Source organism: Eucyclogobius newberryi, unplaced genomic scaffold, assembly GCF_026437365.1.
Source record: "Eucyclogobius newberryi isolate DKJ021-1_F unplaced genomic scaffold, fEucNew1.0.hap1 SCAF_5, whole genome shotgun sequence".
NCBI lineage: Eukaryota > Metazoa > Chordata > Actinopteri > Gobiiformes > Gobiidae > Eucyclogobius > Eucyclogobius newberryi.
The window spans coordinates 14,097,234-14,123,314 of NW_027316167.1; the positions used below are offsets into that span (position 1 = coordinate 14,097,234).

Below are 26,081 nucleotides of genomic sequence, written 5' to 3' on the forward strand. Positions count from 1 at the left end.
GAACATTTCAGGCAAAGTTATAACATCTCCATGGAGACAAGCTAGTGACAGACCCTCTTCAGAAAAGTGACACAGTGCAGATTTAATAAACTACCTACACTAAGGTTATTCTAATCAAACTGCTCAGGCGTAGAGAAAAAAAGTAAAAGAAAACAGGATCACAAAAATATTAAGTGTCATGTGATTTCATGTTGTGACGAAGCATCCAGTTAAGAGTGTAATATAGGGCTAGAGCGGTGCGGGAAATGGAGGGGGAGGTGGGGAGTGGTGTTGCCCAGTCTCAGAGGAAATTGCCCTCCGTTCTCCTTCATCACTGCAGGTCTGCTTCCCCCTCCTCCTTTCCTGGATGTCCGCCATTAGACATGCTCAATTGGATTCCTGTCAGATGTGCGGCCCCGCCTGGGTCTCCTTCCTACGGGTGACTGAGCACGCTCAATGTGTGCGTGTGTATGCGCCGGTGTGTGCATGAAATTCCGAGCGGCTCTCCCTTATAAAAACTGTCAACATCAAATTGCATAGACACAACCAAACAAGCACAGGTTACACACATTGAACGCATGGCTATATTCACTCCTTGAGACAGCACACGGCTATTAGCATGGGCCTTGGCACAGCAGGGTAAATGCTGACACAGATTTGACCCAGAGGTTGTGCTGTGGAGATTTACTGTGTGCCTATGTTGACTGACCCAGCCTTGGCTTCTCGTGGATATGTCTGTACAGTACGGCGAGTCCATTTGGACAAATTGCTGAGGTGAAGCACCTTACACCTTGACCTACCACAGGGGAGTAAATAGCTACCAAGGGAGTTTTGACCATATAATGCTAGTCTTTTAAACACTTGGCCTCTACACCTTTCACTGGAAGTCATTAACTGTGGTTGGTGCAAGAAAATGCTTATATATATATTAGGTTTGAGCATAACTTGTAGAATAAATATATTACATTTCTAAGAAGACCTTAAATAATCTTTTAAAAACAGCCTTCGTAACTGTATGAACTCATTAACATATGTATACAAGTCTAGTCTAGAGGTGAGTTGGTGAGACTTGCCATTAACCCCAAGGATAGAACCTCAGAGAAATTGAAGACTCAAATAACTCTCCAAAATATTAATCCACAAAATGAACATGTCCTGCCTCTTGTGCAACCTGAAGGCAGGTGGAGAGGGAGACGCTCTTAGTTGAATGCATGTTTACTTGCCCGTCAGGAAATAATTTATTTCTGTAGTTTCTTCAGACACAGTACAAAGAAATGGCAAGTCTAATATACAATTTATGAAATTAATATTGATGAAATAGATAGCATTAGAGGTGGGTAGATTATCAACATTTTGATTCATTCATTCATTCATTTTTTCCCATTAGGGATCATGGGTGATTAGAGCCTATCATAGTGACTTTGAGCCTTAGGCGGGGTACACCCTGGGTAGGGGGGCAACTGTTTACTCTCACATTCATTCAATTTAGAACTGACAATTCTATCTAACACATGCATGTCTTTGGAGAGCAAACTCCAGCCATGGGATGTTGGTTGGCTCGGAAGCGAACCCACACTCGCCTTATTAAGAGGCAGAGGCACTAACCACACTGCCACAGTGCAGTATTTTGATAATACTGGTAATGTTGTTAAGATACACAATATTTGAATATTGATATTGGTTATAACAAAAAAAAAATTCTGCAAAAAGGAATATTAACAATGAAAAACAAATAAACGTACAATTACGGGTGTAGTTATATTTCAGCAGGTAATTTTATAGATTTTATAAGACATTTCTGTTTTTATTAACATTATATTGTCTAAATATAAGGGATGTGGTAACATATTGAAATGTTGATAAACCCTTCAAAGTGGGTGTATCGTTGTATCAATAAATAAAAATACTTTACATAATTATGTTGTGAAATAGCTCCAGTTTAGTTATTTGCTTGGATAAAGAAACATTTGACATTCACTGTTTTGATGATTGAAATGGGTGTATTTTATGTTATTTTCAAGTAGTGATTTAAAAACTAAACACAGCTTTAAAAATATATTTTGTGATGGTAGTGTTTAATCGTGTGCACTTGATCGATTATGTATGCATTGCAAAATAGCACTAGCATTGTTTTGTGAGCTAAGTATCACTTTGTGAGGGATCCAGCCCTAATGAACATCGTTATTAGGATACTCTATGTCAAGCTATACATTCTCATTAATATTGCCCAAATCAAAGAAATCGAATGGAGGCCAAGGTAAGAATTTCAGAGCGCTGCTTTTATCTGTATCGCCCAGTGCCACTAATTCCACTGATTAAACACAGTTTGTCTTCACAGCTGAAATCTTGACTGCAATTCTACTGACTTGAATTGTACACCAGAAACTACTGTTGGACACTCCCTGTGCAGCCCAGGGTGTACTCAAGATAAGAACGTAATAGTAGTAGAAATAACAAAGGCCTAACAGTTAGTTTTGCTGCTGAATTGATTACGCAAAGGCATTGAATCAAAAATAATATCTTGTTATTTTTCTTACTGACTCTTGCATACTCACAGTAAACATGGCGCGGAAGTTGCTCAGATCCGTGAACAGCTCCTCCACAGAGGTCTTCTTGGGGTCGACGGCAAAGAACTCCAGGAGATTTTGATAGAGCGACTCCATGTTGCCGTGCATGATCACCAGCTTGGCATACTGCTCCTGTGCAACCGTGCTGAAGCTGTGAAGTCGGTGTCAAGGAGAACATCTGTCATGTCACATCTGACTCTGTTGTATTGTTGAGCATTATGGTAAAGCCGAGTTGTGTAATATTAGCATTAGGAAACTTATAAGAGGGGTTCGTTGCTACATAACCCCTTGCATCAGCATCCTAAACCATATGTGAGGCACATCTGGCTCCTGGCAAATAAAATGTATGAACAATCAAGTTAGAGACATTTAATTGTGAACACAAGTCAATAACAAAAATAAATATGCAATTAATCTGAACAGTCAAGTGTTAATTATGTTATATAATCCAACTAATCATTGCAAATGATCCATCAGAAAAAAGCCCTGGTAACAATAGTCTGAGGTGAGTTCAGTACAGTTCTTACTTGGTTGTATGCGTTGTCTGCACGCAGACATGGATCCGCTGTGAGTCCCACGAAAGATTAATGAAACAGCCTCTTTTTCAATGCATATTTGTGTTTCACAATGAAATCACAAAGGCTCTTCACTGTCACAATTTTGTACATTACTCGGCGTCCTGTAGTTTAAAGTGGTAAATAAGTGGGTCATAAATGCAAGCGAGCAGAGGGGAGAGAGCTGAGGCGTGTTAGTACAGTATCTATTTTGCAATTAAATCAACAGAATTAGAATTGTTCTTTATATTATATTCCTATAAGGCCACAGTTATTTTATTACTTATTTTATAACAGGAGGACAAAAAAAAATAGAAAATGTGGCATATGGATTTAAAATATATATTTGCGATATAAACGATTTGGCGCGGCATGCAGCAGACAGGGAAACGGGCGCGGCATCTTCACATACTCTCCGCGGGACTCGCTTCATCACAAACTCCCGTAGGATTTTGGCTAAAAATTGCTTCAGGCGCTCTTATCTTTTGACTTAATACCGCTTTTAATATTTAATTTAATTGAATGCTATTTTTGCGTTACTTTAAAAAAATGTTTTATAATTTATTTTTTTCATATTATAGAAATCAATCTAAGTGTAGCAGATCCGTAAACCTAGTAATAAAATAACTGCGGCCTAATGTATAGATGCCATAGTGTGTTGGTAGAGCATACTGCTGTTGTGTCCTTGTGCAAGACACTTCTCTCACTTTGCCTCCATTGTCCACGTACGCCGGTGTATGAATGAGAGTGTTTATGAAAGTGAACACAGGACAACGGATGGAAATTAGCTCACGGCTACAATCCGGCATGTTTAGAGCATGTGTATCATGTTTGTTCATTAACATGCACTGCCGGACAAACAAAATAATAATATTACAATATAAAGTATTGGAGAAGTAAACTCAAAACATATTTACAACTTTTGCTTTTAAAGACTAAGGACTACTTATTTTGCAGATAAAAAACAAGCACATAAACAGCCTCACTTAGTTCAATTGTCCACCTTGCTTATAGCTCAATTGATTGGGCAATTTGAGGTCTGAGTTGTGTGACTAAGAATACAAATATCTCTTCACAACAAACTAAATGCAGCTCAATAGACTGGCTTCCAGATTAACTTGTCACTCTGTTCATGCCACAGCAGCCACAGCACTAACAGAAGAAAGTGGCACAAGTCAAGGCTGAGGGACCCCAAAGAGAGCAGTGCTGATAAGTATCATAGTGGACAAAATCTCTCCTTTTTACTCTTCTGCCACTCCTAACTTCTCCTGTCACTCAGACGATTGTCCTCTAGACCCTCCTATTCGGTTTTCCTACAGCGTGTGCAAGCATATTAAAACAACCTTTTGACATATATAGGTTGTTCTATCATTGTTCATGTTTTTATATTGGACTGATTCACCAAAATAAAACGTTTTAACATAGGAACAACAAAGTTCCTATGTTTGTGAATTCTGTTCATTGACAACAGAATAGACCTAGATTGTGTGCACATACACAGCCGAACCAGTAAATCTGGTGAAATACTGCAATAATTAGTCATGGTATCATCAAGATCAAATAATATCAATCTTCAAATGCAGTCTTCTATTATCATTTTAGCATGTACTAAAATGGATCAGGAGCAAATGGATTCTGTGTGATTCTGTGATGGAGTGTGTGCTTTGGAAAGTTTGTAATAGACAGGTGGTCATAATGTTATAATGTATAGTTAATTTAATTTCCCAAAAAGTTTACTCAATGTTTTTATTATAACTTGGGCATTTCTGATGAAGAACCAGCTGCGGTGGAAAATTGCATGACAGCTGTCAAATCCTTGTGAACGTTTTGGTGTTGCAAGTGCAAACTAACAGCCGAAGACTTCAGTGGCCAAGCCCCAAGGCAACTGATCAAAACTACATGAAGGCAGGGCCGAGAGGCTAAGGGTACAGGCTGTATTATTGAAAACAAAACTTTACTAGGACTAAAACTCAGCTGTCAGTGTTGGTGAAAATTAAGATGATTTAACAATGATGCAACGCCAATCAAAGTGGACAGGTGCCAGTGGAATGTGTGTGCAATTGTGTAATTAACTTTAGCAGCTTGGTTTAGAGATAGAAGTGGAGATGTGTGCTTTCATCAAGTTTTTAATCAGTCTGCTGTGATGGGACATGAAACCACTGTAGTAGTAGTAGTAGTAATAGTAATAGTAGTAGTAGTGATAATAGTAATAGTAGTAGTAGTGATAATAGTAATAGTAATAGTAGTGATAATAGTAATAGTAGTGATAATAGTAATAGTAATAGTAGTAATAGTAATAATAGTAATAGTAGTAATAGTAGTAATAGTAATAGTAGTAGTAATAGTAATAGTAGTAGTAATAGTAGTAATAGTAATAGTAGTAGTAATAGTAATAATAGTAGTAATAGTAGTAATAGTAGTAATAGTAGTAATAGTAGTAATAGTAATAATAGTAGTAATAGTAGTAATAGTAGTAATAGTAGTAATAGTAATAGTAATAGTAGTAATAGTAATAGTAATAGTAGTAATAGTAGTAATAGTAATAGTAGTAATAGTAATAGTAGTAATAGTAATAGTAGTAATAGTAATAGTAGTAATAGTAATAGTAGTAATAGTAGTAATAGTAATAGTAATAGTAGTAATAGTAATAGTAGTAATAGTAATAGTAGTAATAGTAATAGTAATAATAGTAATAGTAATAATAGTAATAGTAATAATAGTAATAATAGTAATAGTAATAATAGTAATAATAGTAATAGTAATAATAGTAAGAGTAATAGTAATAATAGTAAGAGTAATAGTAGTAATAGTAATAGTAGTAATAGTAGTAATAGTAATAGTAATAGTAGTAGTAGTAATAGTAATAGTAGTAGTAATAGTAATAGTAGTAGTAATAGTAATAGTAATAGTAATAGTAATAGTAGTAATAGTAGTAATAGTAATAGTAATAATAGTAATAATAGTAATAATAGTAATAATAGTAATAATAATAGTAGTAGTAGTAGTAGTAGTAGTAGTAGTAGTAGTAGTAGTAGTGGTAGTGGTAGTGGTAGTGGTAGTGGTAGTGGTAGTGGTAGTGGTAGTGGTAGTGGTAGTGGTAGTGGTAGTGGTAGTAGTAGTAGTAGTAGTAGTAGTAGTAGTAATAGTAGTAATAGTAGTAGTAGTAGTAGTAGTAGTAGTAGTAGTAATAGTAATAGTAGTAGTAGTAGTAGTAGTAGTAGTAGTAGTAGTAGTAGTAGAACATGTAAAATAATGATAAGACATTTTTGTATATATTTATAAGTAGATTATTACTGAATCTAGGGTGGAATAATTTATCTTTTTTTCTTACTTTCAAGCCTCCATAAAATGATGAATAGACTTAAAACTGACTTTTGTAAGAATTCAAATTTGACAAGGGAATATGAAAAGGTGTGGATGAACATTAGAAACTACAGTGCACAAGCTCCAGTCACACCCCAATCTGTGTAACCATCTGTTTTCCATTAGTTATCTTAGTGTTGTTTGTCAAAAACATGACTTGAAATAGTTATGTTTAAACGGTTTCTTGGTTGATATTCACAAGGTTTGATACCTTGTAAATATCAACGAAGAAACCGTTTAACAGGTACAGTAGTCAACATAAACCACACACGTCCCTTTAGGGATTCTCCTTATGTTTTGAGGATTCACTAATGCTTCCATCATGAACACAACAATCCCCAGGTAAATAAGTGTAGCAGTGTTTATAGCCATGAAGTTTTTCTGTTATTTTCATTTGTTTGCCTGAAGACTTTGAATATAAAAACACTGAATGTGGCTGTTACATACATTATATTAACTCTCTGCCTCAGGCGCTACATTGCCTATAATAATGCTACGACACCAACCAAGTGCTTAGACCTCAAACTGCGACATGTAAAATGTCACATCTTTTTTCACCTTGTCATTAATTAGAGCTTTTTGGAGAACACAAAAGTAGTTGTGAAAAAAACGACTGCAACACAACTACAATGGTTTTCTGCAAAACATTGAAATGATCAAATATAACACATTGGTACCAGACGCACCTCATTTTGGGTGTTGTCTATTTTTCTAAGATAAGTCAAAATGTTAAAAAGTGGCTGTGCCAATGCACAAAGGATATTGTCATTTTGGTGAAGAACATGTCACTCCGGTCATCAGAGGAGAACGTCTCCAGGTCTCTCTCCAGTTGTAGCAGCTGCCGTTCCATCTGCCTCAGGCTCTTCTCCAGATTCTCTGCAGACACTGACACACCCACGCAGACAAGAAAAGTCACAAAAAATTTAGCAAAAAAACAAACAAAACACAAAGTACATCTCGATTGCAAACTCAATCAAACGCATTGTTATTTTCAGGCTGCTGTGGAGAAAAACATTCTGACAACAAGGAGCAGAAATTATAGCAGAATGTGGCATACTTATTGTACATATTCGCAAATAATTGACGGTAGGAAACGAAAACATCAGTACAAAACATATCCGAAGCGTTTATTATTGTATCATAATTTGTGTCTTTTATGCTTATAGCCCGAGCAGTAATTACAGTAATTCAAAAACATTGCACCAGCTGACAAAGAAATCATGTCATTTTTGAGCCATGTTTACCATTTTCAATCTGAAAAACTCATAGCACACTATTTGAGTCCATTAGAGTTGAAGATTTAAAGCCTTTTTGCAGCAATTTAGTCATGGCTGACACATTGAGCTAGCCACAGAATATAACATATAGCTGAAATTACCCTGATTATAGTGTGCTTGACAAAGAATCGTAAGCTGCTTATTTTAAGTAGTTTCAAAACTTCTCTTGATCCACCATCATCCATTTGAAAAAAGGAAGAAAGCTAAGACTTCATTGCCTCTAAGCATGCTAAAGACATTAAAGGAACAAACTTCAGCACCTACATATTATCACTAATAATAAAGAGAAAACTGACATTTCTCTTGTCACTGCATGTCTAATGACACATTAACTTCAAAAACACAGGTGATTTAACGCTCTAAGAAGATATTTATAAAAAAAAAATGTCCTTCGTTATAGCTAATGTCTGTAATCTAATGTTTCTTGAAATTCAAAGCTTAACTCACAATCAGTGAATAAATTGTTTTAAGTGTAGTTTTTGATACATGGTTCTAAAAACTTTAATAGTTTACATAAAACTGATATGTTCCATATGCTACAATTCTTTACTATTTTCTTTATTCTTTACTTTTGTAACATAAATATTTATATAGTACTTATGCATTCATACTTCATAGAATGATTTGTTTTGTTTTATTTTATTGTGGCTGTATTCTTGCTCTTTCCAGTTACAGGCTACAGCCACTATGTCTAGACTAGGGATGTCAAGATGATTTAGTTAATTCATAATCATGATTATTCAGGTCACAATAGAATCCAAAGAAGACATTTTTTTTTAAACACTCACGCTAACCATAATTCAATCAGCACTGCAAAACATTATAGCCAATTTTATTTTTCTATCGTATAGTGGATTTAAATTGTTTTTCTTTTTTACTTTTATAGGTTGTTTTTATCATTGTTTTATGTTGCATCAAATCACAAAAGCAAGTTCCTATGTTTGTGAATTATCTTCATTGACAATTGACATTGATAACCCTTTTCTGATTCCTATCCAAAGAATTTCATAATACTATATATTCTAAAGATTAACTTTACTTTACCTTTCAGACTGTTAACTTTACCTTTCATAAAACGAACAGTAAACTTTAACAGTGTTACATTCAGAGTACACTGCCAATAGAATTAAAATCTAAAGAACCTGAGCAAACCAAACATTATTTGAGAGTTATGAATTATCAGCCTCTACACTCGCCTCTTCCAAGATTTCTAAACCTTTAGTTAACAGAATAATTAAACAGTGTATCAGCAAACAATCCGTGAATCTGGGATCTTTTCACTCTGCCTCATGTTCATTATACTCTGGTTTTAAAGCCGTGTGAATATCCAAGAGACACAATCTGCTGAATGAGGTGTGGGCAGCGTGTGGGAGTGGAGCTTGGCAAGGCAGGCGGTCTGTTAATAGAAATGATTAAATCCCACTGATGTTGCAATAACAGGGGGGAAAAGGAGGAGTGGTTCAGTTTTGTAGCTTACAATTAAGAAAAAAGCCATTCTTGAAGAGGCTCCTGTAAGATAAAGGCATATGACAATAACACACAAGACGGAACTAAAGACCGAGCGGCATCGCAAATGGAGTAGCACGGCAACACTGCTTGAATGGCTGGTCGCAATTATCAAATGGCAAAGGTCGCGAAAGTCTAGGTTTGGCATTGAGTTATTGGTGAGGAGTCACTAATTCACTACCAATTTTTTCTAAAGGAGCAAATATTGATCTATGCATCTTATTCTATGTATCTATCATTTTATGTGGTCATTATAAATAAAAAGTACACTACCTCATCTCAGGTAGAATAAAGCAAAACTAGAAAATGTTACAGATCACAATTTTATGAGCATGGATGTATTACCGTATTTTCCGGACTATAAGTCGCACCCCTTTTTATAGTTTTGGCCGGGTGCGATACTTATACTTATATACTTATGTGATGTTATTTGTTATTTTCACACTTCTCACCTTATTTCATACTCCAGTGCAACTATTCTGCATTTTTTGGCTGGTGCGACTTATAGTAATCAAATCAATCAATTGAAACAAAACTATGATGTTTATCTGAATCTATCCTAAATTGGGTTAACTCAAGAAAACACAACGCAAATTAAATTCAATTAAAAAGGCAATTTTTGGAGCTAGAAAAAAAGACAGATTGGGTAAAATGTTTAAATTTAGATGTAGAAAGAGTAAGGTATCCAAAAAAAAAAATTGGAATTAACAAAACAACACAAAAAGTAGTTGTTCTATATTATTTTGGGGAGTGTCTGCAGTGCCGCGGCGCGCGGCCGAAAAAGCCATGTTATTTTTGTGCTGGCCGCGCGCCGCGGCTCCTGAAACTGCGCCGCTATTTGACCGTGTTTTAGTGCCGTTTTAGACCGCGCCGGGTTAAGGTTAGGGTTAGCCATGAGGCTATAACGGGCTATAAGGGAAATGCCGCGGTCCCTGAAACTGTGCAGCCATTTGACCGCGCCGCGGCTCTCCAGCCACGGCCAATATTTTGAGATAGAGTTTACAAGAAAATATTCCAGAGCTGTGATTCAAAGCAGGGCCTCTTTCTGATATAGTACCATCCACTACCTTGCATATGATCTTTGGAGTCGCACCTTTAATGTAGTGTGAATATATTAATACAATTCTCACAATAGAGACAGTTGTATCGGCTGCACTCTTTGGCCTTGGTTATCCGTCTTTCTGTTCAAGCAAGACTTTTTATGAGCAGCGGGGCCCGGACTGCCCCAGCGGTCCAGAGCAGTTGGAAAGCGTTATAAGACATTTTCAAGGAATAATAATGGGTACATTTGTAGAGGTCAAATCCCCCATTGACTTTGCTTTATTACTCTGCCTACCTGCTGGGCTATAAATGAGACTTACGGAGCACACGGCAGTATGCAAACAGCCCGGTCCTGCAACGCACACGGCTCCTCCATAGATCATGTCCGTGATGTATGGAAATTAAGCGAGTGAAAAAAGACGATGTGCCATTGGAGACCATGGGCTGACAGAAAAGAGTGAGTAGACTGATGGAGCAAGCCGCTGAGACTAAAGGAGTAGAAATGAAAAAGCAGGCCACATATGTTTTACATGCAGAGGCAGCTTCATATAAAAATATATGAAGGTCACTGAAATGTCATTGCTGCTGCTGAATTCTTTGTGTTTAATCTGGCCACAGAACTAAAGCAGTGTGTCATCTAACATTTTACTTTTCACATAAGCATATTCCCAAGGATAAAAACATTAAATTATCAAACCCAAAAATAGTTTTACCTTTGCTAAAAAATAAAAATAAGTCATTCTCAAGGTCCCAAGGCACTTTTTAATATGCCGTCTTCCATACCACGTACATTGCATCTCTCACTATATTAAACATCTCCCAAAAAGCCATGTGTCAACTTAACCTTGGATAAGCATCTACAAATATAAATATGCCCTTCACAGTGACAGAGCAGATAGATCTTGGATGATGAAAAGGCACAAAGCACCCCAATTCCCCAAAGTGATGTGTAATGTTTAGTAAGGTTAGCAGTTGTTCTATCTTTTATGAAAGGGTGAAAAAAGTGAATGGGAACTATACAAAACAAGAGTCACAACGACTATGTTTTAATGACTATGGTGGCCACACATAAGGGTCGTGCAACATGTGTTAGGATTTCTGTTAGCTCATTTAGATGATTTAATTAGATTTCATATATTCTTATGTTAAGTAGATTTGGACACAATGACAAAATACAAATTTGGTCCTGCCATTTTCACGGCCAAGCAATGTACGTAGTGCATCATGTGGCCTTCAAACACAACATCCAACTGCAAGCTTTGGAAATTTTAATTGGATGATTATTGCACTAATCAATTACAAAAAAATAGTAATCAAGTTTTTTTTTACATTTACCTGGAAACATTAACTGTGCATGTATTTCTCAAGGATTGTACTTTTCTACTTATGTAGAGTATTTATACTATATAATAAGATAAAGTATGTAATTTACTTTAATTTCATCTGTTCCTATCATTTTAGGCGTGCTGATTGCTCCACCCCATTCTCTCTAATAATTGTTTGAATAATCATGTTTTAGTTATAATTAATCATGATTCTTTTTCCCATAAGCGAGTGGCCCTACATTACCAACATATAGAAGGATACAGCAAGATGCATGCACTTAAAGCCATAACTCTTTGAAAATGCAAAGGAAGGAAACAAACAAAGAAAAAAACACACAGCTCAAGAAAAATGCAAGGATCTTGTTTTATCTCCACAGTGCATTTCGCCAGAGGCTGGAGGACACGCTTTCTTTCATAGGCGAGAATAAAGACTTCACCGGAGCATCGTTATACACAGATTATCAAAGCACTAACAAACGCCACAGGAGCCCCCTAGAAGTGGTCCAAAACATTGAGACACTCATATCATCCTCATTTTGCCTCCCACATACTGCAGTGTGTAGAATTTGCAGGAAGCAAATATGTCTAGTGTAATTCATTGTAAGTGGTAGTACAGGCATAGTTTTTGTCCTAATTTCCAGCTTTCTATATTATATTTGGTTTAATTGTGTATGAAATCTTTTATTTAATTTATATTTAAAAAAAAGACCAAAAATGTGTTTGTAAGGGAAAGGGACAAACTCGCTTCAAATCCAAAACATTTTTGTTGATCTGGGTAGAGGCAAGATATACATCTAAATACTTTTTAGACATATGCAAAATTACTAAGAACTATTTAAAAAAGCTTCCAAATGTACTTATTGAAACTATTAAGAACATTAACATGTTGTGTGTTATCTTACAAACATGGATATAAGGATATATTTATGAAATTGTGTGGTTTATTTTACAGTCAATTCACATTTTGTGTGATCCTTGAACCTCAACCAAAACAAGCATGTTTTAAACACTTATATGATAAATGATCTGAATATTGCCATCAGGGCAACACAAAGAAGTACAGAAGTTCATTTAGTCAGTATTGCCCACCCCTAGATGGGTTCGTTCCTGGGTTTATACATTTTGGCTTCAGGTCTGGATTAGACCTGGTTTGGTCCTATTCTGTACCTAAGAGGCACTTGGTGTGATGCCGCTCAAAACCACCAGAGCATAATGCAGTGTCTCCTGTTGAGTTGTGCCTGTAGCAATATAAACAAGGCATCGTTGGTTAATTGTGAACTTTAGCACTAGTCCAGACTCTATAGGAAAGTACGACCATACCAGACTTTCAATGAGCTCTTTGTTCAGTAATGTCTCCGATTAATAGGAAACATGACATCAAAAAATAATCTATTATGTTTTAATATTAAGCGGTGAAAGACATTAGATGTTTACAAATCCATTTAGCATCTGATCTCTGAAGAATCCCTAGGGAGAGGTATAAAAGGGTATAGAAAAGGCTATGCTTAAATAAACTTCAAAATGATCTGTAAAACATTATTAGAAGAACATGATGTGAAAAGTGTGATAATGGAGCACAGAGAAGGGTTTACAGAGTTGTATGTAAACATACTAATGTCACTAGTAAGATTTAAGAGATCAGTGTTCTCGCTGGGTTGAGGTTGAAGGATGGTGGTCGGACGGCGCTCGCGAAAAGTACATCAACATTTTCACGGCAGTGAAAAGTACTATGCCGCTTAGATGCAATCGATCGCCGTGCAAGCGAGCGCCGTGCAAGCGAGCGCCTACGTGCCGTGATCTTAATACCAGGCGGTATCTTTTGAGCATGGCGGTGACCAGCCGAAGCGAGCCGCCATGCTAAAACCCTCCAGAACACTGGAGATCCAAATAACTTTTCACTGACCAAACCACATTTGAGAACTGGGAACTGAGAACTTTTCCTTGTTCTTACACAAAATCCCAATGTAATTTATTCAAGTTCCAGGGGTACGAATACTATTGCAAAACAATGTAATATCATCTCAATATCACTATCAGGATACAAAGGATAACAAAATATACATATCAGGGTTCAGAATAAGCGGTATTGCATCGCAAAATGCGACGCAATTTCTCTCAAATGCGATGCGTTCGTCAGAAAAAAGGGCTTTTGTATCGCAGCTTTTGCGATACAAAAATGTGTGTTCAATTGTGTAACCAAAGCGCCTAAAAGTACTGATCACTCGTCAATCGATCGTCAACAACGGCATGACACATGTAGGACGCTGTGTTGACATGACGAGTCCCGCTGCTGTCTCAGACCACGAGTCTGAAAGTGGGAGTGGCAGATTCGGACTTCCGAGGTCAATAGCTCCTAAACGCAAAGGTCTTTGCAGATCGTTCACATGTCAAAATACTCATATTTACACTGCCAAGTGACTACAACCTCGTTTTTAACAATCAGATGCGTATTTTGGGCGCAGCGAATTACACTGATCCGAATGCGCAGCTGGAGCCGAGACGAAGTACTTAGGGACCGTCATCAAATAGCAAAACGAAAAATTTTAGCTGGAATGGAACGTCAAATAGAGCGGTACAATTTGAATAACACAATAAATACACCATGGACACCATAGCAACCTTTATTTTTCCATCAGAAGCTTAATACATATTTTTTGTGTAAAGACTATTAATATGTAAATGAGACTCATGTAAAAATAGTCATCTGATTGATGATGATATGGAAGAAAGTTGTAAATGAAAATGAAAAATGATAAAAGTTAATCTAACTTGGTGTTAATTAATTTGTTCAACAACTAATTTTATTTGCAAGTTTTCTGGTTTAAAAATAAATAAATAAAATAAATGTAAAAGTGTTTAAAAGTTCATTTGTTAGGTGTTTTTTTTTTTTTTAAATAGAATGTTTACAAATAAATTTGAAATAAATAATCTTGTTACATCAATGGAAAATATTGATCGTTAGTCACATTAGTGTTTTGCTAAGCAATTATCAAATTGCAATACAAATTTGAAAAAATGAACGGATTGTTTAGCAGCACCGCTATACAAGTGAAAATCCTTACTCTGAACCCTGCATATATATATATATATATATTTTTTTTTTTTTTTTTTTTTTTTTTTTGTCAATATCACTCATCCTTATCCATAGGTCCATCCAGAGATTTCCTTCAATCAACATTCAGAGATATTTTTTTTCTCTTGGCGTTCAGAGCTTAGGTGCAGGTTTTTTGAGTTCATCCACGTCATCAAACTGGGGCCTTTTCAAATAATTTTTCATGTGTAGGAAATTGTATCAAGTGTTTTTTTGGCTGCTTGAGAAAATGAGTTTTTGGAGTATATCATGAAATTGGACTTGACTTCTTCCCAACAAAGCACCAAGTCACAGTTTTTGTCTGAACACACTGAACACAGCCCAAATTGGGTGACTTATATTTCCATAGATGAATGAGTAACGTCCAAAGAGCCAATAGAAGGTTCTCAACCCCATACATGGCCATGATAAATCTGATATACATCACTATGCATTGATTTATTTTCCATGAATAAATACCCTAGAAAAAACAGACAAAATACTCAATGTGGAATAACATAATGTTTTGGTGCACCTCTATGCCACATCGCTTTAGTAATTTGTTTTGAAAGTAAATCATAAGCAGTAATATCCTGAGAGAGTAAGTAAAAAATTAAAAACATGTCTTATTTGTATATTAGCCGCTGTACCCAAATATCCCTTAATGTTGTCCTATGCGTAATAATTTTCAGTGCAATTACAAGCTGATTCAAAAGCATTTTTGTGTAGATTGTGGCAGTATTGTAAAATACCTCGGCTGGCGCGGTCCACATGCTCGAGGTCATCAACAAATTTAATCACATCTGGGAATTCCTCCTCGCACACTTGAGCCAGGAAGTGGAGTAATGTCGTCTTCTGGTCAGCCGACTTCGTGTCCTTAAGCTGGAGGAAAACAATAATAAGTATTGTGTGCTGTATAATATTATTTGACTGTTATATGGACTTTCTACTTTAAGGTCGTGTCTGTCTCTGAGCATCCTAACTATGCACCGTGGTGAGTTTATAAGTGTTTCTTATAAACCAGACCTAGTTTCTCCATCACAGTAAAGCAAACAACAACTAGCATGCCAACCTTGCACCCGTGATCTCATTTTGATTGTAGGAGCTGCTTTTACAATATATAATCAATACAATATCATATCTCTACAACTTTGCAACTATATGACAAAATAGGTAGAATCTCATTAGGTCCCATTTACTGAATAAAATAGAGCTATAAAGACTAAATGCAATGGATTATATTCTCATGGCCCATGTAGACCCCTACATGGACAGACTAGATTTTTCTTCAAAAGGTATATTTGTATTTAATTTCAGTGGAGCACAAGAAATGTCCTTATGCTTTATGCATGGTCTTTAGAAATGCTGATTGACAGACTGTACTGCAGCTGATTCTCTCTTGTATTGAAGTGGCTCTGACATATTCAGACTGTGAAAACCACTTTTGTGCTCTGTACCCATCTCTCCCTCACACAACAATTTTTCAATTTGTCAGATAAATTTCCATCCATGCACTTTTACAGAGTAATTCCAAGATGTGCCACAGCATTCTAGTCAAACACATCTCCCATGGAGTGTGTTGTGGCGTATCCCTCTAGGTGATCTATTGGTAGGCCGCAGTGCACTCAGCCCCGCAGAGTTTAATCATGTTTGTATTATCTCCCCTAATCAAACATTCTCAACTCGCTTTTCATTTCTATTTTGCCATATTTTCAAAAGCTTCAAATGTTTTCTCACAAAAGGTTCCTTTCTGAATTTAGATGGATGGTAATCACGGTTGAAAATGTAAACATTTTGCTTTTTCATGTGAGGCTGGGTGTAATTTCCCTGCCCTGTGAAGTGTGCCTTGGAATTAAGTTGTCAAACTGAGGGGCAGGCAGAAGGTGATGTCTTTCAATGCATTTCCCATCTGTGACATCGAATCGAACCTGGTTCCAATGACAGAAGATAATATTTTTGAAATTATTTATTTAGTGGGGACAGTGAATGTTAATGAACATAAGGTACATGATACACATGCTGTAAACATGCCATGGGCTACTTTTCATACTTTGTGCCACATTCACATTCACTCTCACTAACACACTCCCATTCATACACCAGCATACATGAACACTGTAGACGAGGTGAAAGAAGTGTCTTGCCCAAGGACAAAATGACAGTGTGCACTACCACCAAGTAACCAAGCCCACCCCTGATTAGCTTCAAAGGTCTGACAGGATCTGGCATTGACAAATATATAGGTATGCTAATAAAGAAGCAACGTCAGCAAACATAATGTATTTATTCTTCCAAACAAACATATCATTATACAACTGTGCTATGCTCCTGCCACAACTAATATCCCCACATGTCAATGAAGGAGTCTGCCGTTTGTGTAAATGTGGTGTTGATGTGAACATAAACACCAAAGTCCAACAGGGGCAGAGGTGGCAATGATTAATGGCTGTAAAGGTTGTTACTGTGGAAACTGCGGAGAAACCCATCATCTCTAATGCAAGCGCTGAGAGAGCCCCAGTTTGACAAGTACACTTCCCTCGTTGTCAACATGGATTTAACGCAATAAAAATGCCTGTCATTTGAACACAAAGGAACCAGACTTCACTCTTATCCCTGGTCCATCTCGCATAAGCTTTAGTTTGTGTAAAAGGTGCAAAAACACAAACAGAATACAATACTGTGTGTGAATAATTGGGAACCTCTATTTTGACAGGGAAAAACAAGCTTTCTATTTAAGAGTCATTTGAGACGCACACAGAAATTGTCATAAAATCAAAAGCTAACCCAAATTTGGGAATAAAAAGTATATCTTGCTGCCTGTCTATTCTTAAAAAAAAAAAAAAAAAAAAAAAAGTGAATATATGGGAGATAATTCCCCCTACACTCGTGGAAGCCTATTGTGAATATCCAAAACATATTTGCTGAAGGAGTAAAATGAAGTACAATAGTTGGTGAGGTCTGTTTCGCTCCTCTCACCTTGCAAAGTGAACTGAGGTCAAACCCGTATGACTGGGCATTTCTGGAGCCTGCGTTCATGTAATTGCCCAGCAGCAACACAAGCTCCAACAAACGGCCAAACGCGGGGCTCTTCCTGACCTCATCGCAGGCCGCGCTCACAGACAGGATGTCCGGACGGAGGTTGGCGACCTGCTCCTCAAACTGCAGTCGGAAAAGGATGTGGTTGAGGCGCGGTCGTAGGCGCTTCATGCTGCTCATCTGAAAAAAGAAAGAAAATAAGGCTAAATTAAGCAAACAGGCTCTTGGTCTTGTTACTCAGCAGCAGCCCTATGGAGAAAAAATTTGAAAGTTTTGTCTAAAAAACAGGTTTCGGTTTAACATCAGCTTTGCTTCTGGACGTGTGCTGACAGGGTTCATACAGATGATTCCTATCTTCAAAATCTGTCTGACAGCAAGGAAAAAAAGTCCACATTTAACACATTTCTAAACAGAAAACTAAGTTGACAACATCCAAGTTTGAGTTTGATGAAAGTGGGTAGAGGTAAAATGATCATATCAGAACATAGTGTATTGTCAAAATCTGTGTGATCATCAAAACAAAAACAAAAGGCAATAAGCACACATGTTGCTTTAGTGTTTTCTTTTCTCTGTGTCCTCAATGTGCATCTAGAAAGCCTAATGAAATAGCCTTTGAACACAGTCAAAGTTAAATATGATCAACATGTACACAATAGCGGTCCGATTTCAAAGACATTTATCTATTTGGCATGTTAAAGAGCGTTGCTAGGCTAGACGTCATAGATGCTGGCATTGATTTGATTTGGGATCCAGGTCTGGAGAACTAATTGTGGAGTTAGTGTCCATATAGGGCAAGCCGCGGAGTGGGTGGAATATACAATAGGCTGCCTTGGATTACCACTCTCACCCAATTAGAGAAAATTGGAAAATATTGCACTGGGCCGTGGGCTTGGACACAGTTGAATTTAGGTGTGTGTGTATTTGTGGGTCGCGTTTGTCCAGGTCTGAATTGCGTCTTTCACACAGCAGCTGGCTGTATGGTTTTGATGTCCTCCATCAAGGGTTTAATTATAGCTACTGTAATGTTATAAAATGACTATTTCAGGCACTAAATGACAGAGTATCTGTGCAAGCTACTTCTGAGAGTACGTGTGCTGCAGAAATTAGACAGAAAACAGGCCGCAATGAGAAGCACGTCAACGAAATCACATTGTGCAGCTAAACAAAAGTTCAAAGGACGCAGATACCTAGAATGACATATTGGAGGAAAGTCAGAGCATGTAGGTTCAAAGCCAACAGTGCCAAGCAGCTATTGTTGCTGTGCGTTTTCAAGGAAGCGCCGAGTTTATGAAGAGTGAACTTAAAAACTGGGTATAAAAATGTCTTTATATAAATATCACCACCTATACTAACAATGTGAAGACGAGAAGATAGTCGAGAACGGCAATCACACATATGTGTAAATGAGCTAAACAAGGACTAAAATTACATCAAGAGCAAAGTGTTAAGTTAGTTTTGTAAGTAACAAAGGCTATTTTATAACTTTATTCCATGACAGCTGTAACTAATCCTTAACTAAACCTTTGTGTGTGTTTAGTAGGAGAAACTAATACAAATATCCCTGCTGGAAAAGCTTTCATATTGTGAATAAACTGAAAATCCATCTCCAAACGTGTAATATTCTTAGAGTTAGACAGATAATAAACTTGATTTTCCAGTGAATCAAGGTCGTTTATGCAACAATGAATATGACTCTAATATAAGTAGACCCAAACATTAACAGGCTATACATCTACAGCACCCAAGGTCAACAATTTTTTATGAGAAATATTTCAGAGAAACATTTCAGTTTCTTTTACAGTTCAGAGACACAGGCAAGGTGAAGTTCAAATACAAGGTAAGGCTGAAGGATATAGATAAAAGCATAGATGAAATGATGTGTTTGCTCCATGGTAAATTAAAAATTCTCTTTGAACCGCAGCCTTTCTGTTATAGGTGAAAGCACACAGTGTCCTCTGGCCCACGACAATGAAAACTCTCCAACCGAGGCCTTATTATTCTATGACTCCCTGATGAACAACACACAACAGCTTAACACAGTATTTTATTTTTACATTTCCCAACTCATCACGCACTCACTCATTGTATTTTCAATCACTGCGAAGATACACACCAGGGCTTATTACAGAACAAGTGGCTTTAGAGAGGAAACAGAAAAGCTTTTGTATTAAGTCAATGACCGGGTTGCTAGGCAGTCACACAAAATAGATTAAGATACAGCCCTCATGAATAATTCCAAATAAACCATCCCTGAAACATCTTTAAGAAAATGACACAGACATAATTAGGCAGCAGAGTTGCTCTTTAATGTGAATACATCTGCGTGGTGGTCCGCAGGTATTCTGTCTCTCCTCTCAGGGCTTAAGGCGATAGGATTTAAAAAGATTAGGATTAGGATATTTATATGGAAGAAAGAACTGTGTGCGTCTTTGTGAAGTAGTGTGAAAAAGCTTTTTTTTTTTTTTTCTTCCTCTGAAGACATGGTGACCATATTTTGAAGGGTAAACAGGGAGAGTAATTATAAGAATTAGGGGATTATGATTCCCAGACCTAGAACTAGACCTAAAACTCATCCAGTTAAATGCTATATGCCCTCTAGAGAGAAAAAAAAGTGAATACATGGGAGCTCATTTGTGATATTTTTTCCCTTTTACAATAAAACAAATGCAAGTTCACTGCTGTCTATCTTCACGCGTGTACTCACCACAACTCCAAACTGCTCGGGCTCCGATAAACTTGAATATTCATCCTTAAACTTGGCCAAAGCATTGAGCTGCTCCTGTTCTGGCAAATGCTTTACAAGGTTCTGCACATGAAGAAAAAAGACAAACCAATATTTAACAAGCAAGACTTAAACATCTTTTTTATCCTTTGCCTATGATAATATATACAGTAAGTTACATAAAGCTAGAAACTGTCCTCGAGCTGTCTGGGCTCCGTCATGTCCTTCACTTCCGATGGCAGTATAGGCGCAAATTTGTAATGCATAGAGTACATTTTGTATTTTAGTACCTGGATCATCGGCTCAGTGAGCTGCTCCTCGTCCACTTCCACAATCATCCGCCGGATTTCCTTATAAGGCATTCGGAATGATCCCAAGAATATGGCTAAAAAGACACATTTAAGATGTAGTCAGCAATGGCTGGATATTAAGATAGACGGTAAAGTGTTTGTAACTGAGGGTGTAGTCAAAAGATGTAGTCAAATTAGTCAATTGTTGTATTGGAAAAGATGAAAACACAACTTTCACTTCGACACAACTTTGACTGATACCAAAAAACATCAACAATTCAAATAAATCAACTTAAACAAAACACTGTATTAATATTTTAACTAGTTCGCAACATGCAAATTCATTACCTTGGAAGGACAGAGAGTACAGAATTGCATGTCTTATTAGAATTAAAAATGAAACCATAAACATCCCTTAAGAACAATTACAATAAATGTTAATAGGAGTTAAATTTTTGTGAGCCAATTCCCAGCCTTGTTGTTTTCACACTTCCACTAGATAGGTTGACGTACAGTAAAAGAATCTTCGCTCCGTGAACGGTGCGAATGTCCTAGTAGGAACGTGGCAGCCGCATTCTAGCTGCCAACCTCGGGCCCACCTACACGCCACAACGCAGTCCTCGGTGAAGGTAAAAGTGCTTGAAATTTGACAAAAGATGTGCTTGGGCTATTTGCATGAATGGGGGCAGCAGAGCTGCCGTTTCTAACTTGTATCTGACGAGGAAAATTGGATAAACTTTATATCATTCATGTGCAGCAGGTAAAACCTCTGTGACGCTCAGACATGTTTCTCTGCCGTCATCATCGCCCTCTTGGTACATTTACCGAAAGACCACCCTGTACAGCACCAGAAGAAGTGAGCATGTGCATGTGGCTCTGTTCACTTCAAGCCCATTGTCATGGAAATAAGTGAAATAAACAGAACTAAATCTAGCACGCACTGGGGTGCTCCACAGAGCAAGCACATTAGTCAAATAATTTATCTATTTGTATTTTATCTGCTATTGTTGAAAACCTAAACCACTCACTTCTCTATGCCACCCATTTCCTCCTGTGTTTTTTAACGCTACATGATTTATCACCGAGCTGATAAGACACATTTTTTAATGCATGGCGCAAGGGTCACAGCTCCACTTGATACAGGCAAACAAGACGCTAACATCCGGGAGTGCTCGAGAGATCTTCATTAATGTCTGTGCTTTTTAAATGGTCATATCAAGCGCATGAGTGTGAATGTGTGTGAGCGGCTGAGACCAGCGAATCAGAGGTGAAACAGTGGGATAATGTGCATAATTATGTATTTCATGCTCCTTCATTTAATAGATGTTGGAGATTGTTAATTAGCTCTGTAATGTAGTGTAAGTAGCAGAAGTGCCTAAGGGGACTGGTTGGTATTATGGGTTTCTTGCTATAGCAACAAGGTCAGTACAGAATTGTCAACAGGAAGACAAAGCAAGGAGTGTAAAGAACAGAGCAATTATTAGCCAGTATTTCTGTTCTTTTGAAGATAAGCTTAAAGAATAACACTTTTTCAAATGCCACAAATATTTGCCAAACACCATTGAGAGTAAAGTTGTTGTTTTTTGTAGCAAACTTGCAGATTTGTTTGAAAAAGAAATTGGCTACTATAATGTAGTTGTCATAATCATCATTATTTTTGGACTTCAAAACTTAGTAGACCATGCTGCCCTCTGCTATTTGTTCATCTCGTTTTACAGTATTCAACAAAATTTCCCAGAATAATGAGGAAGTTTGACAGAAAGTAAACAGTGGAAGTAGAATTCATTTCAAAGTGCTCAGTCCAGCCGCTCAACAGCAGTCCTCAAGTTTGCATCGAATTTTCAAGTCTGCACAGCTGTGGTTCACCGTGCCAAAAGATCTCAGATGCTGCAGTTCAAAAATAGTGCAAAAGTTTGAATGCTAGGATAACCAAAAGTTCACAAGATATAGTTTAGTGTTACGGCAAATAATAGCTGTATTCTATCTAGCAGACTAAACATTGTTTACTTACACAGATTCTGGGCAATCTTTGGATCCAACACCTTCAGTTCTTTGATTCTTTTCTTTATGGACTTCTTGTCTTCCAAGTTGTCCTCTTCTTGTTTTACTGGTGGAGAAAAGGACGCCATTATTTTCAAAATATAAATACTGTCTGTATTACACATAATCGGTTCCTTCTTGTGCATAACAGCACACGTTACTTTTGATTGCATTCTGCTTTACTGGAAATACATTTTGTGTGCATTTATTTAATTCCACAAAGAATGTCTCCAATCCAACACTAAATATACCAGGACAATATTTACATTTTATTGTAAAACTGCAAACATTTGATTAGCTGTGATCCTAGGAAATGCAATTATGTAAAATAATATTGAATGTACTATGCACTGTATAAAGCTCAAGTTCAGAGATTTTAATGTCCTGTCAATAGTACTATTTGACTGCAATTTTTTAAATCAAAGAAAGAACCATAGTCATGGACCATGACCATGGATAGATATACAGTACAGACCAAAAGTTTGGACACACACCGGAGAGTGAATGCAAAAGGGCCAACAAGTGCTAAGCATCTCTGGGAACTGCTTCAAGACTGTTGGAAGACTGTTTCAGCTGACGACCTCATGAAGCTCATCAAGAGAATGCCAAATGTGTGCGAAGCAGTAATCAAAGCTAAAGGTGGCTACTTTGAAGAACCTAGAATATGAGACATATTTTCAGTTGTCTCACATTTTTTTTAAGTATATAATTCCACATGTGTTAATTCATAGTTTTGATGCCCTCAGTGTGAATCTACAATTTTCATAGTCATGAAAATACAGAAAACTCTTTGAATGAGAAGGTGTGTCCAAACTTTTGGTCTGTACTGTATATTTCATCAACACTTTTCAGGAAATGGTTTTGTTGCCGCGGCAGCTTATTTCTAAATATAAAACAGCAAATTCATTAATCTAAACTCATTTAAAATAATGCAAAAAACGTGTGCAATAATGTGCAATAGTCTGCAACAGAAACACAAGTCTTCCTGAAGAGATCAGATTTGCACTTTGGTTCAGTCTTTGACCGAGTGTGCTGAATGTACCATAGTAACACAAGCAACAAGCACAGAAAAAGATTATAGCTGGGATCCTCTATCAAAGTTGAAGCATAGATTAGTCAATTATAGTTGCCGTTACAGGGAGTAATCAGGCTTGCAGGTAAAGATACATTTACACAGGGTCACTTGTATACTAAACTTAATTATCAAATGTGGAAAAACAAACATTTAGATTTAAAAAAAAAAAAAAAAATCCACAAACTTCTTGACCCACACTTACAAATATCAGTACATTGTTGGATTTAATTATTAAACACACTATATTAAGAGAGCAAAATGTACATCCCAGGAGGAAGCTGGGTAATTGCCTGGTGCTGTAATTATGCCGTGTCAGTGTGGTAAGAATAGACGAGAGGAATGGTGAGGAATGAGGAGGTTGAGAGATGAGAGGAGAGATAATACACAGGTAATATATTTCTGTGGTCAACTTGGGCTTCTCGTAGATATCTTGAATCTAATTAAAAAGTGGTGGAAGGCACACTGGGCGCCCCTGCAGAAACGGGGCTGTTTGCAAGGACCACAAACACCAGGATCAAATGCACGAAACACATTCACATTCCCAGACTTACGTGGCTCCTCCGGTGGTGCACTCTCCTCGCATTCTTTTCATTTTGTTAGAATGGAAAACAAAGGAGGAGAACAAAGAACCACAGATAAGCAATGAAACCTTTTATTATTTTTGCCAGAAGTAAATTCACCTTTGAGAATCTAAAACTTTTAGGTTTTTCTCTATGAGAGAATCATTGCATTATTTTTTGTTAAAAAAGTAAGGTATGTAGCTTGCACACTTGCTGCTCTATAAACAGATCTATTACAGCTGAACATGGGTGCTTATATATGCTAAAATGCAGAGGCCAAACTAGCAGATTATTGATTAAACTAGTGGATTATTGATTGGCTGCAGGTGCTTAACGCAGTATTTGAGTATTGAGTGTTTGATCAGAGATGATCAGGACACCCAACTCATGTGAGACTCATTCTGATTGGATAATCAGCTTAGAAAAACAAAAATAAATAAATACAATACTACAAAAAATAAAATAAAACTTGGCCAATATGTCCAATGTTAAATCTAAAAAAAAAAGTTTGACCTTGTATCTCGGGACACAGATAAGTCATGTTTAAGAAATAAAATAAAAATAATCTACATACCAACACTACCTTTAACATTACAATAGAAGACGATTGAGTGTTGTTCAACGAATCTCTAAATGCCAACCGGCGTAAACCATGAGGAGCATAGTTTCCCCTTGTAATACTACATTTAATTCACTAGCAAGAAAAAACCTCCAATTTGCTGCATTAAGTAATTGTACAATTATCCTAACAATTGCTTTGCGGAAAATAAATTTACTAGACCAATTTTTTTGAGCCAATGTCAACATATGTCCTACAGATGCAGCCGATTTTAAGACCATATATTTATATTAAGTTATAATAAAGATCACAAATAAAACTTTCACCTTTGCAAAAACAACAACAAAATGGATTTATCTGGGATTTAAAACAATTTCTGGCATGATTGTGTAAACGTACACATTTTTAGCCTAATTGGCCTCCTATTTCTATTTTTACTCATGAGTCTGTAAAACAATAAATAAATAACATTTAACATTTTCAATATTGGTCCGATCCAGTGCCATGCGGTCAAGGCCAATAAAATCTCAAATTACCGTGTGTGACAACTATATCTAAATTGGTCTAAAATATATTCAATTAAGATTCAAAATAGATTCCTTCAATTTTTGCGTGCAATGGTGACCACCCGAGTCATCATTGGCTATTGCCAATATCAGGAGAAACCCTCCAATATTCCCAATATCCAATATACCATCCCGATCAAGCAGCGCATCTTTTAACTGCTAATAATATATGAGCTCTCTGCATCCATATGGCGCATATGGAAATGTACACAGCCCCACGGACCTAACATAGGATTTCAGTTAAACCAGCAAGAGTAAATAAATCTCCATCAACCAGCATGACAATCTACATCTTCGTTTTCCAGAAAATATTTTATTTTCCGAGAAGCCGGGTTGAGGTCCTTATATGGTCAGCCTATTAAAATGTCCCATGTCCCAGGGAGGGTGAAAGGTGGCTGGTTAATCAATCAGAGTGAGCAGCAACTGTTGTACTTATCAGATAGTAGGTACGGGTGGTGCACTTGTGAGAGCAGCAGGTAGTCCACATCATGTCTTGAAAGAAAGACAAGGCACACACAGGCAATCCTCAGGAATTTTGAAAGAAAACCTAC

General features: G+C 36.9%; 1 protein-coding gene across 1 annotated transcript in view; it reads right to left on the reverse strand.

The window, feature by feature from the left end:
• The window catches only part of LOC140381587 (protein diaphanous homolog 3-like), a 192,132-nt gene that overhangs the window by 101,609 nt on the left and 64,442 nt on the right, over positions 1-26,081 (reverse strand). Inside the window, exons 19-25 of the mRNA XM_072465652.1 lie at positions 22,742-22,837; positions 20,731-20,825; positions 20,423-20,524; positions 17,659-17,898; positions 15,435-15,564; positions 7,226-7,348; positions 2,535-2,698 (exon numbers count right to left, since the gene is read on the reverse strand). Of these exons, the coding sequence (XP_072321753.1) occupies positions 2,535-2,698; positions 7,226-7,348; positions 15,435-15,564; positions 17,659-17,898; positions 20,423-20,524; positions 20,731-20,825; positions 22,742-22,837 (950 nt within the window). The remainder of the gene's footprint in view (positions 1-2,534; positions 2,699-7,225; positions 7,349-15,434; positions 15,565-17,658; positions 17,899-20,422; positions 20,525-20,730; positions 20,826-22,741; positions 22,838-26,081) is intronic.